At 31.0% G+C, this 15,759-nt stretch overlaps 1 protein-coding gene across 7 annotated transcripts in view; it reads left to right on the top strand.

Moving 5' to 3' along the window:
* The window catches only part of RyR (Ryanodine receptor), a 395,937-nt gene that overhangs the window by 331,529 nt on the left and 48,649 nt on the right, over window positions 1-15,759 (top strand). For 3 of the 7 annotated variants that reach the window (XM_081725584.1, XM_081725581.1, XM_081725583.1), the window contains exons 75-79: window positions 4,576-4,688; window positions 11,040-11,133; window positions 11,935-12,104; window positions 13,236-13,314; window positions 15,668-15,688. In XM_081725584.1, coding sequence (XP_081581710.1) covers window positions 4,576-4,688; window positions 11,040-11,133; window positions 11,935-12,104; window positions 13,236-13,314; window positions 15,668-15,688 — 477 coding nt within the window. Of the gene's footprint in view, window positions 1-4,575; window positions 4,689-7,749; window positions 7,863-11,039; window positions 11,134-11,934; window positions 12,105-13,235; window positions 13,315-15,667; window positions 15,689-15,759 lie in introns of all 7 variants that reach the window. The other 4 variants (XM_081725586.1, XM_081725585.1, XM_081725587.1 and 1 more) reach the window with 2 other exon arrangements.

Below are 15,759 nucleotides of genomic sequence, written 5' to 3'. Positions count from 1 at the left end.
AATGTGATTTGAAGAACGGAAAGCAATTTGCTATTACTATAGTAGAAAATATACTTGGTTATCAAAATAATGGAAACATATTAACAAAATGCAACTTCAGCATTAAACCACCTTTAGCCCCTATTATAGTTTAATTATTTGACATGGAATTGAGTTATATGATTCACAAATATTTTTAAGAGGAATGGTAGACCATTCTTCATGCAGTGCTGCAATCAATTGCGTCACCGATAATAGACCAAGTCTGATCTGGATTCGCTGCTCTAAACTGACCATAAATGTTTAGTGATGTTAAAATCGGGGGATTGAGTGGGCCACTAGAGGTGTTGAAGTTCATCCTAATATTTCTCGAACTACACCTGAACAGGTTAGGTATATTAGCGAATTGTCATCTTGAAATACTACGTCGCTGTTGAGGAACATCTGTGCCACAGGAGGCTACTGGTCACCTAAAATGTCCACACAATCATTGTTCTTTGGGAGTATTAATAGAATCAGTGAAATATTGAATTGCCGCCAGCATCAGAACATGGCCACTACTATGTTTAACTGTAAGAAATAAGTAGTCCGAAGCATACGTCTCTTTGAGATCCGCCATACACAAATCCGATCTGTTGTTTGAAACAAGAAGATGATCACCAAAACGTATACAATTTCTTCCAATCCTTAGTGATCCATGTATTATGATCTACCACTTTGATAGTTGTAGTAAGAGGTTCAGAAATCGTAATCCGACTGCGGATGTTGATGTGTAATTCTCGTAAGAATGTGATTCTAGGAGCAAGTTCTTCCAAATGCTGATTAAGCTCTGCAGTAAATTGTACTTAATTAACTGTTCGGTACTTCGAGACAATCCTATTCAACATTCAGCGATCTCTCTAACCTAGGATTGCTTTCATTTATTTGCTCTTCTTTGATCATATCTTGACACGAGTTTTGTATACCATCAGAACCTTGGATTGTACTCAATACACCTAACTCACTGGAAGTCTTGGACACACTTGTTCCAGCTAGCCGCGCACTTACATTTTACACTACCATCGTTTGGCTTATTGTACACTTCCAGCACTATTCACAGCACCAGTACAAGATATCACAGTGCACAAAAGTTGAGTGTTACTAACTCACAAAAATTACGTATTGGAGTACATGTGTGTTTCCATTATTATGATAACTACCTGTATGTTCACTTAATAAGAATATAATTCTATTTTAAAGTTCCGGCAACCAGAAAGGAACAGTAGACAAATATTCCATTTGTAATATTAGTAACTTACTTGTAATTTTACAGTATATTGAAACATAACTTCGATTTTTTTTAAATAAATCATTATTAATATTGAAACAGATTAATGTAAAAAATGTAAATACTCGTAAAGGAAAATATTTTAATTACATCTTCTATGATTGTGCTGACAAGAAATATTAAGTAAAATATCAAAGTAGTTCTCTCTACCGTTGCTAGCTAGTGAATCCATAATATAGGCAAGATGATTCTTAAGATTTAAAAATAGGGTATAACTTCATATCTGTTAAGATTTTATTGGACTAAAAGCATTTTAACCATATACCAACAAATAAAATGCATGCTAAATTTACAATACGAAAACTAATAACACACAATGCTTTTCGGAAATGTAGAGCATAGTGAGATTTACTAAAACACTCACAACAATAATCTTAAGATTATTTTTAGATTTCAAATAGAAATGCCACATAAATTATCTTTTGCTTCATGTGCAACTTTGAAATTATATATATATATATATATATATATATATATATATATATATATATATATATATATATATTAATTGTCGGTCATTTGTATTTAACTTATATAAAATGTGATAATTTATTTGTAGCATTTATACTTGAATATACCTACAGAAATTCATTTGTTCAGGCTTGGTAGGAAAAATAATTATTAGATAAATTTTCTGCTTAGATACATGTTTAGTTATTTCTATTATAATCATCGTAGTGGCATACTGAATGTGATTTTCGGAAACCATTATAAATGTAGTTATCTTAATATATTAGGTTTATATTTCTTGCAGAAAAGTACATTGATGTAAATTAACACTATTTTCGTCTTGATTTTCTTTGAGGATACTGTAAAATAGAACATAACACTTCATTAACTACTAATAAAATATTATTAATATAATTTTTTCACTTCAATTTAGAAGTAAACGTTATTACTTTTACTATAATCGTTCAATTATGTTAGAATACAATAAATATAACATATGGCTATAAACATATTTAAAAGACACGAACTAACTTTACTGTTTTCAGTGTTACAAAAGCATTTTAAAAATTAGTTAATATTGTACACAAATATGTTCCGTTTCTATTAGACTAATTTTTGTTCATTGAGTTTTAGATAAAGTTTTTCAGCACATTAAATTTGTTATTTTTTTTAAACAAGAAATATGCTTTACCTATAGAGTGGTACCAATTAAAATTAAATTTTGGTAAAGATATGGTGCTATTTTAGTTGTATAAGTTGATTGTTATGTTTATTTATTGGAATTACATATGAAAAAGTGTCGGCTAATATACACAACTGTTCCTTTACGATTAGTGGAATGATACTTAAAATTAAGAATTATTCCTAAAATAATGATGGAATTCATATAAGTAATAAGCATTTTTCTTCTCAAACAAAGTTCCTTTTAGAAACTACCTAGGTAATGTAAATTTAAGAACAAAATACAATGTTTCTAGTTTATATGTAAGGTAATACAAAAAAATCAAATAGAAAGTGTGAAATTAAATTTACTACACTGTAATTATAATAACTTTTGAATTTAGTTATAACTTGTTTGAATACGATCGTTTTGTTACACTTTGACAGTCATTCTCTTGTTTATTTGTATCAAAATATAATAGCCAATTTCGTGTTTTATTCTATTCATATCAATTTTAAAATAACGACTTTAAAAGCACAATATTCACTTAATATAGAAAAGTTTGTTTGTTGTAAATATAAATTACTAAACAGTACTTATATAAAAGAGGATGGGATTTTAGTTAGTTTTGTTAATATATTCTTTCATATTATTTTTATTTTGTTACGTCGTTATCTTTAATTAATATCTTATGTTAGGACGTTTATCAAAAACGAATAATTACATATTTATAAAAGTAGAGAGAGAAGATTTCATTGGGATATGAAGAACATATTTTTTTAAAAGTCATCAAAAATTTCAAAAATCATTCCCCTTCTTATCAGAAATTTACCTTCCAAAGAAACTTCAGTTACTGTCATATCAAACGTTAGAACAATTATCGGTTTTTAAATATATATATATATGAATTATTAATCAGCTGAGTAAAAATCACACAGATGTGATTCAAGGCAAGGATTTTGAAATTAGATATTCTTGTAGGATATTCCCAACTTAAGTTACTTATTCCAGTCGAAACTTATGAATTGGGGTCCGAAGAATATGCTAGCCAGGTCGAATGCACGCCACATTAAAGCTCGAATACGATCGTTTGGTAACTTATAGCCTTTATATTTACGTTTACACACCAAAACAGTACTTATTTGCTAATACCAAATACAAAAAATTGGGACCCGATTGTAAATATTGATATTTCTTTTTTTTAAGTGAGATGAAGTATTACATGACATGAAATAACAAAGAGGCACTTAATGTACAGTGTATTGGACAGAATATACCGTAGTTGGGGAAATATTGGGATAGCAGTTTCACGAGAGTAATAATTCAAATTTAAAAATCTTACGTTCCCACAAGAATGAGCTAAGTGTGAATATACATTTACCACTACAAAGAACTATCCAATGCGTACGAAGAACGATTCATTTAACAGAATTTGAAAGATTATACTGCAATGTGTGAAAGGAAAACTGAAAATTCTAACATGTACATGCTCCAAACGATAATATATGGCTTTCTCGTAAAACTCCATTTTAATAAGATATATATCAATATTCATTATTGGGGCTTTATTAGGTAGTTATGCGAACATAATGGACAAAAGAATATCGTCGTATATCAAACAAATTCCAGTTTGATATGATATGCATCCTAACTGGCCTATGTATTCTACATACTCACCTCAACCAGAACTAAGGATTTAAATGTCAACTTAGGATGAATCTCCGCTCATGAGCAGCAGACCTCAAAATATTTATCTTCAATTCTTCTACCATCTATGTGATTTTGATCTTATTGATCACGGATGTTCTGGGTGTGTATGAAAATCTTGAATATAATAGTTTAGTCTCTTTCATAAAAAATATAAAATAATTTTAAAAAAGACAAATGAAAGCAGAAAATAATTTTGAAAGTACCTTTCTCTTGTCCAAATAACATGCGAACCCATTAAAGATATTTATGAAAGCGAAAGCGCTAAACTATTTTGTTACTTTTACTTTAAGTATACCTACTACTCTGATTGTGCCTGATATCTAGCCTCTTATTATTATTTGTCCAAACTTCAATTTTATTTATTTTGCTTATTATATATTCTCCTGCACACTTTTTCTTCGTTTATTTAAGCTTTTTCTTATTTCAAAATTTGTGTTATTTCTCATAGATTGACCATCCTCAACAACAAAGTAAAGGTTTCCACCGCTCAGTTGTATCCACCCAGAGGAAGCGTGCTGTGATAGCCTGTTTCCGCCAAACGTCACTGCACTCTCTGCCCAGGTACATCTATCCCACATCATAATATCATTTTAAATTACTTCTAAATTAAAAAAAAGAAAAGAAAAACTTACGTTTTTTGCAAACTCATTTATAACAGCACTAAATAATGGGGATATATATATATCATTCATCATTGTGAAGTTTAATATAATCCATTTTTATTTTTAATTTGCTGCATACTATTCTGTTTTTGTTCGCTTGGTTTACTTTTCTTTATCTGATTTAATTTGTTATTTCAAAACCATTTCCCTCTTTTCATTTCTAACCGTAAATTATCACTAACAAATTCAATGTTTTCTGAAATCCTTGTTTTCATGTAAAAATGAATAACAAAATTTTTACTAACATAAATTTGAAATGTAGTATATTGATGTTGGATAGGTATATTTTCCGCAGTTCACACATTAATAAATAACAAAGAGAACGATGCCAATTGCGAGAATATGAAAAACAGTTATGTGGTTAATTTTCAAATTATTTCAGAGTATAATGATTATAAATAGTTATATCATATTGTTGTTTTATTTTCAGAGAAAAATCCTTATCTGTTTAATGTACCGAAAATAATAACTTGCTAAATGACAGAAGTTAAACTGTTCAAATGTATCTAAAAGATAGCTTTATGATTTAAGTTTCTCTGAGTTATTGTTACCAAACTCGTGAAATATTAGGAGTTATAACAAATTAAGTTTATTACTTTTCTTATGGCAAAAATTATGATTTGGTTTATTTTGAGATTATTTTAATGGAACAAAATCATAAAATATTCCCTAACTTCACTTATTGCTAACTTAAATTGTAAGGCGATAAAATAGAAATCTCGAATTTAGAAAACTTTTACTCAAAGTAAGTTAATTAATTGATTGCATTTACTACTGAACGTTATATTGTTATAGAATTAAGTACCTTAAATATAAAAGACAAACACTTTCTTGCTTTTCCTAAAATCGTAGACTTTTAATTATATTTTTTATATTATATTTTCGGTTCATGTACATGGAATATATATGCTTTAATTATTTCAATTTAACTATATTACTACATGTCTTGTTTCCACAGTAATGAATAGGGAGTATATGATCCAGTAGATTTTTAATTTTAATGAGCTCTAAGACTTTTTGAAAAAGTAAACATATTTCTAGAACTACATTTCGAAAACAAATACGAAAGGGCCTATCCGGTTGCAATGATGTGAACAGACTTTGGAGGAGAAGGCTGAAGTTCACCTCAAATATAAAAGAAACTGTGTTGATTCTATATTCCAGAAGCAAATTGTCCTAGAATGGATGGAACGTAGTCAAAAAGCACGAAACATTAACATTAATGTCAATGGAAAATCGATGAAAAAACAAAAATTTTCTCCACGTATCTCAAAAACCGAAAGATAAATATGGCTGAAATGCAGCTCAAATGTAGAAGAGATTATGTGGAATCTATACTCCGAAAGTAAATTATCCTAAAATGGATGAAACCTAGTCAAAAAGCACGAAATATTAACGTTAATGTCAATGGAAAATCAATGAAAACCAACTAATTCCTCTTCTTAGCTCAAAAACGAAAAGAGGGAGATGGCTGAAGTTTAGATTAAATGTAGAAGAGACTATGTAGAATCTATATTCAAAAAAGAAATTGTCCTTAAACGGTTAGAACATAGTAAAAAATCACGAAACATGAACATTGAAATCATTGGCAAATCAATGAAAAACTGAAGTCGTCCACATATCTCAAAAACTATACCAAGGAGATGGCTAATTGAAAGCTTATTGCAAGTACATAATGAAAAGCTTAGAAACGAAGTGTAGCACGTAAGGTGAATATGGATAGAACACAGTCAAAAGTCAAGTTGTTTGAGTAAAATCAATAATAATGATAAAGTATGTGCATCTTCTTCGAATTACCCAGGGCACCCCACGCGGATGTTACGTGCTTGAAATATTTCACATCTGGATTTGGAATCTCCAGACTCGATTGAGCACGCAACATGACTTTTGACCTGATCACCTGATACAGTCTTGTTCTTATGGCAAACCAGATAGGCTCTTTATTACATTTTTAATATTTGTTTACGAGATACGTAGATCTAGAAATTAATGTAATCTTTCAACTTGGACTTTAGAGACATTCATGTCTAGTCTAAAATGTAATATAGGCATTAAGCAACAATTACAAGATAAAACGTATCTAACTTTTTTTTTATTAATAAGCCAAATGAATAATTTAGAATCTATATCAATATGATATACATTATAAAAACTACATATTTGCTAAATACTGAGTTGTAAGCATTAATAATAATTCTTGTAAAGACTGAATTATTATTTAAGTACTTTTTTTGTATTATTTAACTACTGATTTTTCGTTGGTTTCTTTTTATCTTAATAAGAATCCCCACACAAAATACTTTAAATAAACACTTTAAAATTTATGTGTAAATAGCATGCATCCTAAATATTAAAATAGAACGTGTATAGCAATAAACTGTTTTAAGAATAGGTGAGTAATACAAATATTGATCGTATATAACAAGAACTTTTCCCATATACATATATCTGCTTGCGCTTTCATGACCATTTGTTAGGATATTAATTCAACTGTTTCTTTTTAAGTGCCTCATATCAATTGCACAAGTATTTGCTTGGAGCTTGAGTAATGATTGAGGTAGTTTTAGAGGTTGTTTTACTAAAAAGTTTGAAGTAACATTTTAAATTAAAGGTGAGATGACTGCATTATTTGACAGATAATTAAGAAGAAAAGCTCACTTTTGTTTGTTTCAACGAAGCAGCTTTTTAGATGGCACCTATGTGCCGTGTTTTTTTAATTTTCCCATTTACCTGTCGATCACAGTCCTTAGAATTACTTTTCAAACGTTACACGTAATAATTGTCCCGTATTTTGTCATTCGTCCTGCACTGTGCTAGTGTGCGAAAGCTGACAAGTACAACTACTATTGTTATGTGAATGTGTTAAAAAGCGTGTGTGTATTTGTATCACGATTGTGTTATCATTTACATCTATATAACGTTGTTTCTAACCAGCATGTCCTGGCATGTTCCTCAAATAGCAGGCCTGTAGGCCCTCCCCTACTAGTTCTGGATGGAAGAGAGTGTTGTCCGCTGCACGCAAACGAGCAGCTATAGCTTGCCTACGCAGTGAACCACTCTACACTTTAAAGAGGTAATTTTGTAAATGTACATTTGAATGTGTTCACTATGTAATTAAGAAATTTAGCAATAATTTATTTTTTTAATGTTCAAAGTAGGAAAATGCATATAGATATTTGATTATTAGTAATATTTTGCTCTTTTTTTTCGTATTACCATTTCCAAGCCGGATATGAACATCAAAAATATGTGAATTAACTTTGGAAAATTAGTTTTCATATTGGACATTTAATCCCAAAACTTCTGCAGAAAATGGTTAATTTATTATATTCATAAATGCGAGCATTTATCATTGCTTCAGACTTAGAATCCAAAAGTTTAAGTGCTACTGTAATTTAAAATTTGTTGCTAAAATGATTAAACTAAAGTGTAACAAAAAGAGAAAAAACCTGATTAAAAATGGTTGTAAATAAAAAAAATAAAAAAAAAAGAAGAAGATAATAACATTTTCCTATAATGTAACTACACACGAACGAGTCGATGAGGTGTCTAGCTATTAACCAGACGGCCCGGATCTGGTGAGGGCGGTATTGTATTCTGTCGTTCTACGGCCCTCCATACACGGTTCAGGGGTTTACCTGTCAAATGAGTACCTGGAAAAACTTGGGAGGTGAAGGAGGCCGAAATATGGTGTCGATCATATCATCTCATCCATGTTTTGGTGAGAAGGAAATGTAGAGCTACACCTTCACATTGGCCGTAGGTCTCATTGTTCCGAAACGGAGAACGGATCTTTATATTGAGGCAAGAACTTACCCTTATTTAAGTTATGAAAGTAAAATATTACCACTGAATATGTTGTGAGTTCTAAATCGTTATAATATTAAAACACAGTACATGGAACCGGGGGAAGAATTAGGAAACTCGTTCTACTTCAAAATAGTATAGTATTATAATATAATCTTATATTGTAAACAATACTTTGTTGTTTTAATAGTAAATAAGCTTTGAGCAAAGTCAATTTATAGTACTCTAGATTCTTATGAGTTTTTGTATAATTTTGTAATCAAAGATTATTGAAAAAAAATATTTTCGATTTAGAAAACATTACTTGTTTATTTTTCTTTAGAAAACATTAATATAAATATCAGAATAATAATGAATGAAATTTGTTTACCCGCACAACACAACGAAAGTATCTTAGTAATACTAATAACGATAACTTGCGTCATTGGTATCCTTTAATCAATAAAATTAATATTGTACAAACATTAATCAGAGTTACCTTTCCGTTACTTCGTAAATTAATTACTTTTGTCTCTTCAAATTCCTCAATAATATTTAATATGTAAAAGTAGCACTTCTCTCTTTATTTTAATTATGCTATATATTCATTCATTTGCTTTCTCCCTTTAATGGTTTTCTTATATTATTGGAAACACATTTAAGAAGATCCCACATATATCGTTCGTTTCGAACGAAATTCGCACCATAGAAAGTGCCTATAAACGACATTTTGATCTTTAACTTTAAGATCTCAGTATGTCGGCTATTATAGAATGGGGGCTAATTGTACTGTCTGCAGAAAGTATTTCGTTAGTTATTTGAATATTATCGGACAGCGCGACGAGTGTAGTTGTGTGTAAGAATCCGTTCTATATGGATCACAGTCTGTGTGTGCAATGTCAGGGTGATACTATTGAACACTTTGTTGCAGTTAAATTTCTTCGAGCGTGGGTGTATAGTGAGGCTGGGGGAGACAAGCTGGTCGCTTGATAGAGTTGTCATTTGCGTGGGTCGTGACGTGTCATGGGTTTATTGGTAGTATACAATATCAGATGAATCGAGTTCTCGGGAACGCTTCCACGATGGAGCGGGAAGCTCCTCAACAAAAGGGTCAAGCACCCTAACAGATAGGACCGTGACCATACCCATGGCAACAGAGCGACCGTAACTCCCATGTGAACATATGAACACTAATAAAATCGATTGTTAGAAGTAGATGTACGGTCCCGCATTTCTCTTGCACGATTACCGCCGACATGTAGTCATAACCGGAAACGTCCCCAGTGATGATAGGAGAGACTTCAGTGGCAAGGTGAATAGAGGACCATGATGCAGGTATTAAGCGATTTCTTTCTTGAATACAATAACGGCCGTTCGTAGATGTCCAAGTGAATGAGAAAATCCAGCGTTGGATCCACTTGCGTTCAGGACCCACTCCTGACATTCTGATAAGGGAATAATTTCAGGTCTTCTTCATTCAGAGCGGCATGAGTTTGTCATACATTCCTGATATTCTCCAGTCTTATCTGAACACTTTGTGGAACCCATATTACAATGGGATAGCGCTCGTCCTCATACGACCAAGGCAATATAGCGTGCTCTTCTTGGCATATTGCTTCTATAGTGGATTGTTAGGTTTGAGGTTCTAAGCCCTATTAAGAACTTGCGAAACATAGTGGAACGATACCTGACTGCTAGTTGAACTTCGGGAAAGATTTTCGCCCAGCTACGTCACGATCTATAGCGAACACGGAATGCCTTACCCCGTACTGAAATTCAATATTAACCGCTCGAAGTGGTTACAGGTACTATTAAGGTGAGTACTCAATTTACTATTTACTATTTATATGATATTATACAGAACACCCTGTATAATACGTTCGAGATGTCCCACGCGCTAAATGTTTGCATACTACCACCTACCATTATCTTCATGTGTACAGACTATGGACCAGACCCATGAATTAAAATTAGTTATTCTTAAATGGGTTTCCAACAATATATTAAGAACAAATATACGGTATGAATATATGAATATAAGTTTCATATTGCCTGCATAAACTAAACTTTAAAAAAAAAGAGGGGAAAAAAACTTCTGAAAAATATTTCCAAATGTGAAATCACATTGTGCAGAAAACAGCAAACAGTGACATAAGGTAGTTCCTCGCATTTAAAAGTAAATAGTAAATTGAAACTGTTACGTGTCATAATTTATAATTTATAAAATCGTTTGAGCTGTTGAATGGAAATCAGTCATTTCTGTAAAAAGAGAAAATTATACTGATTTATAGAACATTTAAAGCAGCTATAATTTAATAGCAAATATTTCTAATATTTTTTAATCTTCATTTTTTACTTGTATTCTTAAATATCGATGGTAGATTCTAATTGCAAATTAATACTGAAAATAATATATAAGAAAGTCAAGTCAGAAACCAAATGCATATAAATATTATCTTTTCAGGCATCGAACTATAAATATATTCCTTCGAACGTATTGTGATTTGTGGCTGGCGGAGGAAAATGTTGGCCAAGAAGTCATGATTGAAGATCTCACTGTGAGTAGAAGTTAATAACCGTGCATATGTTTGTTATAAATTGAAAAAGCCGATATAACAAGTCAGTATTTCAATTACTTACAAATATTTGTTGTGAAAATTATGTTTCTAATATACTAGTAATTTTACTATTTGTTAGTATCACCCACTACACTAGTCTGCCTTCTGGTAGAAAATTGGACCTATCAAAGGGAAGCATGTTAGTCATTTGATTTGCTGTAAGCTTCCTTCCAGAAACTTTGACTTGGTTATAAATCGTTATATAGCTATTTCCCTTGTCGCTTAAACTAAACTTGTGTTAACTTTAGTAAACTATCTAGTTTCAATTTGTGTTAAACACAGGGTAAGAAAACTCTTTAATATCTTAGTGTCATACATAATAACTTAGCGTCAAATACTCGCAAAACGTAAAGACACAACGAACTATATATATGTATCGCCTAATATAAACATTCATTTTGAACATATGACTACTACAAATATTTATGTAAATGTGAGATCAATGGCTCTCAACCAGTGTGTCGAGACACACTTATGTCTCACGAAGTCCCATAGAGTATGTCGTGAAACTTTAGAATTTAAAAATCATAAAGCATTTAATAATTAGCTAAAATCAATTGTCAGACAGACTGTACGAGTCAGCGTCTTCAGCGGCAGCAACAACGCTCAGTACTACGTTGAGTTATTACTTTATAGAAACATACTGTTTATGTTTGATATACTATAATTTTATCACTGATATATGTATAGAACAAGTAATCTAGAAAAAATAAATAATTTTATCACTATTTTATTCCGTAGCAATCATTTGAGGATGCTGAGTTGAAGAAGAATGATGAAGAGGAAGAAGAAGGAAAGCCTGATCCATTGACACAGTTAGTTACGACATTCTGTCGTGGAGCCATGACAGAGAGAAGTGGAGCTCTACAAGAAGATCCTTTATACATGTCATATGCAGAAATTATGGCAAAGTAAGTTTTCAAAATTGCATACATTAGACCAACTTACTTCAAAGTTCATTAATTCACTTATTTTCGATACAATCTTCGTAAAATATTGGATTCATTCTTTCTCTTTTACTCGTTTCACTTTATTATAATTATCTCTCTCTTTTTTTTACCATGCAAAAAACTTTGACATTTTATTTTGGTTTTTCGAAAGAATAGAATAATCTGAAATATAATATTTATTTGAATTGTGCTTTTAAAGTCAGTTTGCAGTCTGTTCCTTAATGGTTCTTAGTTATATTTTAGTATACCAAATTTTAAGAACCCCAAAATTATTGTAAATATTTAAACTTTTATAAAAATCAATGTAAACAATTCAAGGTTGGCTTGAGTACAAAATATTAACTGTATAAATTGAATAAATTAAGTCAGAGTTATTTCCAAAATCTAGTCCGCTTAATTGAAATAAGCCCAGAACTTATTTTATTCTATAAAACATACACGTGGAACTCCCAAACAAGAAAATATAAAAGGCATGCAAATTGCATTCCACAGTTATATATATATATATATATATATATATATATATATATATATATATATATATATACACCTACGTTCACTCAACAAACACTTCAAGTCTATAGTTCAGTTCTAAACTTGCCATTCATCTAAAAGTTTCATAAGTTACAGAGGAGGGGAGTCTACGAAGTTTTACTTCAGCTACCACAAGGATCACAATATAAGTGTCGTTTTGATATTAGCCTTTTCTAATAATTTCACATTCCTTACTTCGTGTCTCAAGCACAACGTTAAAAACAAGTAGTAAAAACTCTTTATCATTCAATTATCAGTTTCATATTCTCTTCAATTCATGTCTCTATCTTTCTCAATATTCTATACAAAAAAGCCTGAAATTTGAATAAACTAAAAACCCACAATCAAAGGTTCGATTCTCAGTATTAAGTATTCTTCACAAAATAACAATATATGTATATAAGTTATTAAAAAGCTAAGTAAGAATTGTAGTGAGAATCATCAGTAGCAAGCGTTATTACAAACTTACTTGAAGTTGTTTAATATGGAGGTTAAGTGTAACATAATAGGAATTGTATTTACCTAATTTAAATTACACAATTCATTTTAATTTCCCAGATCAACAGGTGAAGAAGAAGAGGAAGGGGGTGATGAAGAAGGAGGTGAAGGAGGCGAGGAAGGTGGAGCTTCTATTCATGTAAGTAGTTTTCATCAATTTCTCAGCGATAACTGAAAGTTGCCTTTCGGAAACTTCTTTAACTGACAGAATGTGATATAACTTTCAATGTTACAAACAACCTCATTAAAGGAAAGCATTTATTCCTGTATATTTTTATTCATCCTGGTCAATAATACTAATAACTAATAGCATAAAGTGACAACCTATGAGCTGTTCTCTGTATCTTCTAAGGCAACATCAGTTTTAGTGCTGTATTTACTGTCCTATTCTATCTTGCTGCTGTATACAGCTACTCTTTCCATTTGTTTTGTTTTACTATATCCTCTAGAATAGAAATGTTCTATTTTTTCTCTAACTACAAACAAGTCCTTTTGCTACTAATGCTAACATTCTACGAAGTGTGTTAGAAAAGTAATGAGACTGGCAACATTGTTTACGAATCGACAACACTGCTGCCTCCACCTTCACACAACAATTAACCCTTACCGTTGACTCAGTACAAGTTTAAACTTGCTCCAGTTACTACACGATTGTTGAGAGCCTCTGAAAAGTGAAGTTGTGTTTGTAAGGTGCGTTACGATAATGGGCCGGCAAAAGTTTGAGCAACGTTGTACCATCAAATTTTGGGTAAATCTTGGTCAATCCGTTACTGTGACTTATGAAAAGCTACAAAGGACTTATGGAGAACATTCTCTGTTCAGGACATAAGTGTTCAAATGGTACAAGTCCTTTAGAAGGTAGAAGGCTGAGAACAAGTTAAAGACGAACCTCGTGCAGGAAAACATTTACCCGCAAAAGCGGATGACAATGTGGAAAAAGTGATCTCCCTTGTAAGGTCAGATAGTTGATTGACGACAAGAGTGATCAGTAGTGAGTTAAATTTCAACGTATTTACCGTTCATCAATCAAGTTTTTTCTTTTCTTTTATTTTCTTTTTCTTTTCTTTTCTTTCTGTTTTTTTAATCGAGAAGTCTTTGAAAACTTATGTGTGCAACCAGGCATTACACGCACATTGATGCTGCACCATGACAACGCACGGCAATCTGCATCAAATTTTCGGCAGGAAAGAGCATTTTTGTTCCTTTCATCCTCTCTATTTGTCGATCTCCGTCTCTGTGACTTTTTTATCCCTCTCGCTCAACAAACACTTAAAGAGCGCCATATTGGTATTTTGGATAATATCCAGAAGAGCGTAACTGACGAGCTGAAAGTATTCCTTCAGAAGCCTTCCAGCACTGTTACGGAAAATGGAAACAACGCCTCCATCGCTGTGTAGCTGATCAAGGAGACTATTTTGAAGGAAATAACCTCGATTTGTAAAAATAACAAAATTTATCGTTACCCCAAAATCAGTCTCATGACTTTTCTCACACACCTCGCAAATCACATTCCGAACTCTTAAATTTTGCAATATAAATTAAATGGCTAATTGAAAAGATATATTAATTTACGTGAATATATTTTGAAATCCGCGATGCATATTTCCGATAAACTTTATTCTTGACATCCTTTATCGAATTGCGTCAATTATCAATATATCATTTAGAAAGGATTTCTTCTTTAATTCTTTATAAAATGCAATTTAACGAGATAATCAATATATGTATTAAATCTCATAGTTTCACAGAAAAGATATAGTGTTATAGTAATTTAGTGTAACTAAAAGTCATAGATGAATTTAAGTGCAAGTACGTATAATCCATTGGATGCTATTGCAAAATATTAGCCAAATGTGTTTAAAATTTCTTTTCTATTTACCATCTATTGAATTGAAAACACAACATTGATGTACGTCTTGCAAATAAGAACAGAAATAAAACACTGAACTGCTGAACAAGACTGTACTACTCATAAAAATAAATATTTACATGTTACGTTTCGATCTTCTAACCAAGATCATCATCAGACATACACTCAGGACTGTATGTCTGATGATGATCTTGGTTAGAAGATCGAAACGTAACATGTAAATATTTATTTTTATGAGTAGTACAGTCTTGTTTAGCAGTTCAGTGTTTTATATCTATTGAATGTTTAACATTTAGCTAAACATCGTAATGATTCCTTATTTAGTTTAGTTAAATAATTTGATTTAATAGTAGCTCTACTACTTATTGCAAGTTAACTATATTTCTTCATTATATTTTTTGACTTCAGAACTTAATTTTTGTATAAAACTTTCTACAAGTATTTTCCTAAGCATCCATGAATTTACTTTTTATTATTCCAAAATTTAAGAGGAACTAGATTTTATTAGCATAACAATTAACACTTTAATAACTTTAACAAAGAGATAGGCAGCTTTCCTGTAAAGAACATGTGTTTAGATATAATGTAAATTAATATTTAATCATATTTTTTCCTTGAAAAGAGAACCATGGATAAGTTAATGGTATGTATCAATATTTGATTTAAAGCTCTCTCTCTCTCTCTCTCTCTTTTTTTTTTTTTTTTTTTTAATTT

Source organism: Thermobia domestica, chromosome 9 (assembly GCF_964235325.1).
Source record: "Thermobia domestica chromosome 9, izTheDome1.hap1.1, whole genome shotgun sequence".
NCBI lineage: Eukaryota > Metazoa > Arthropoda > Insecta > Zygentoma > Lepismatidae > Thermobia > Thermobia domestica.
Note: the sequence above shows the minus strand (reverse complement) of the source record. Positions and strands in the feature narration are given on the sequence as shown.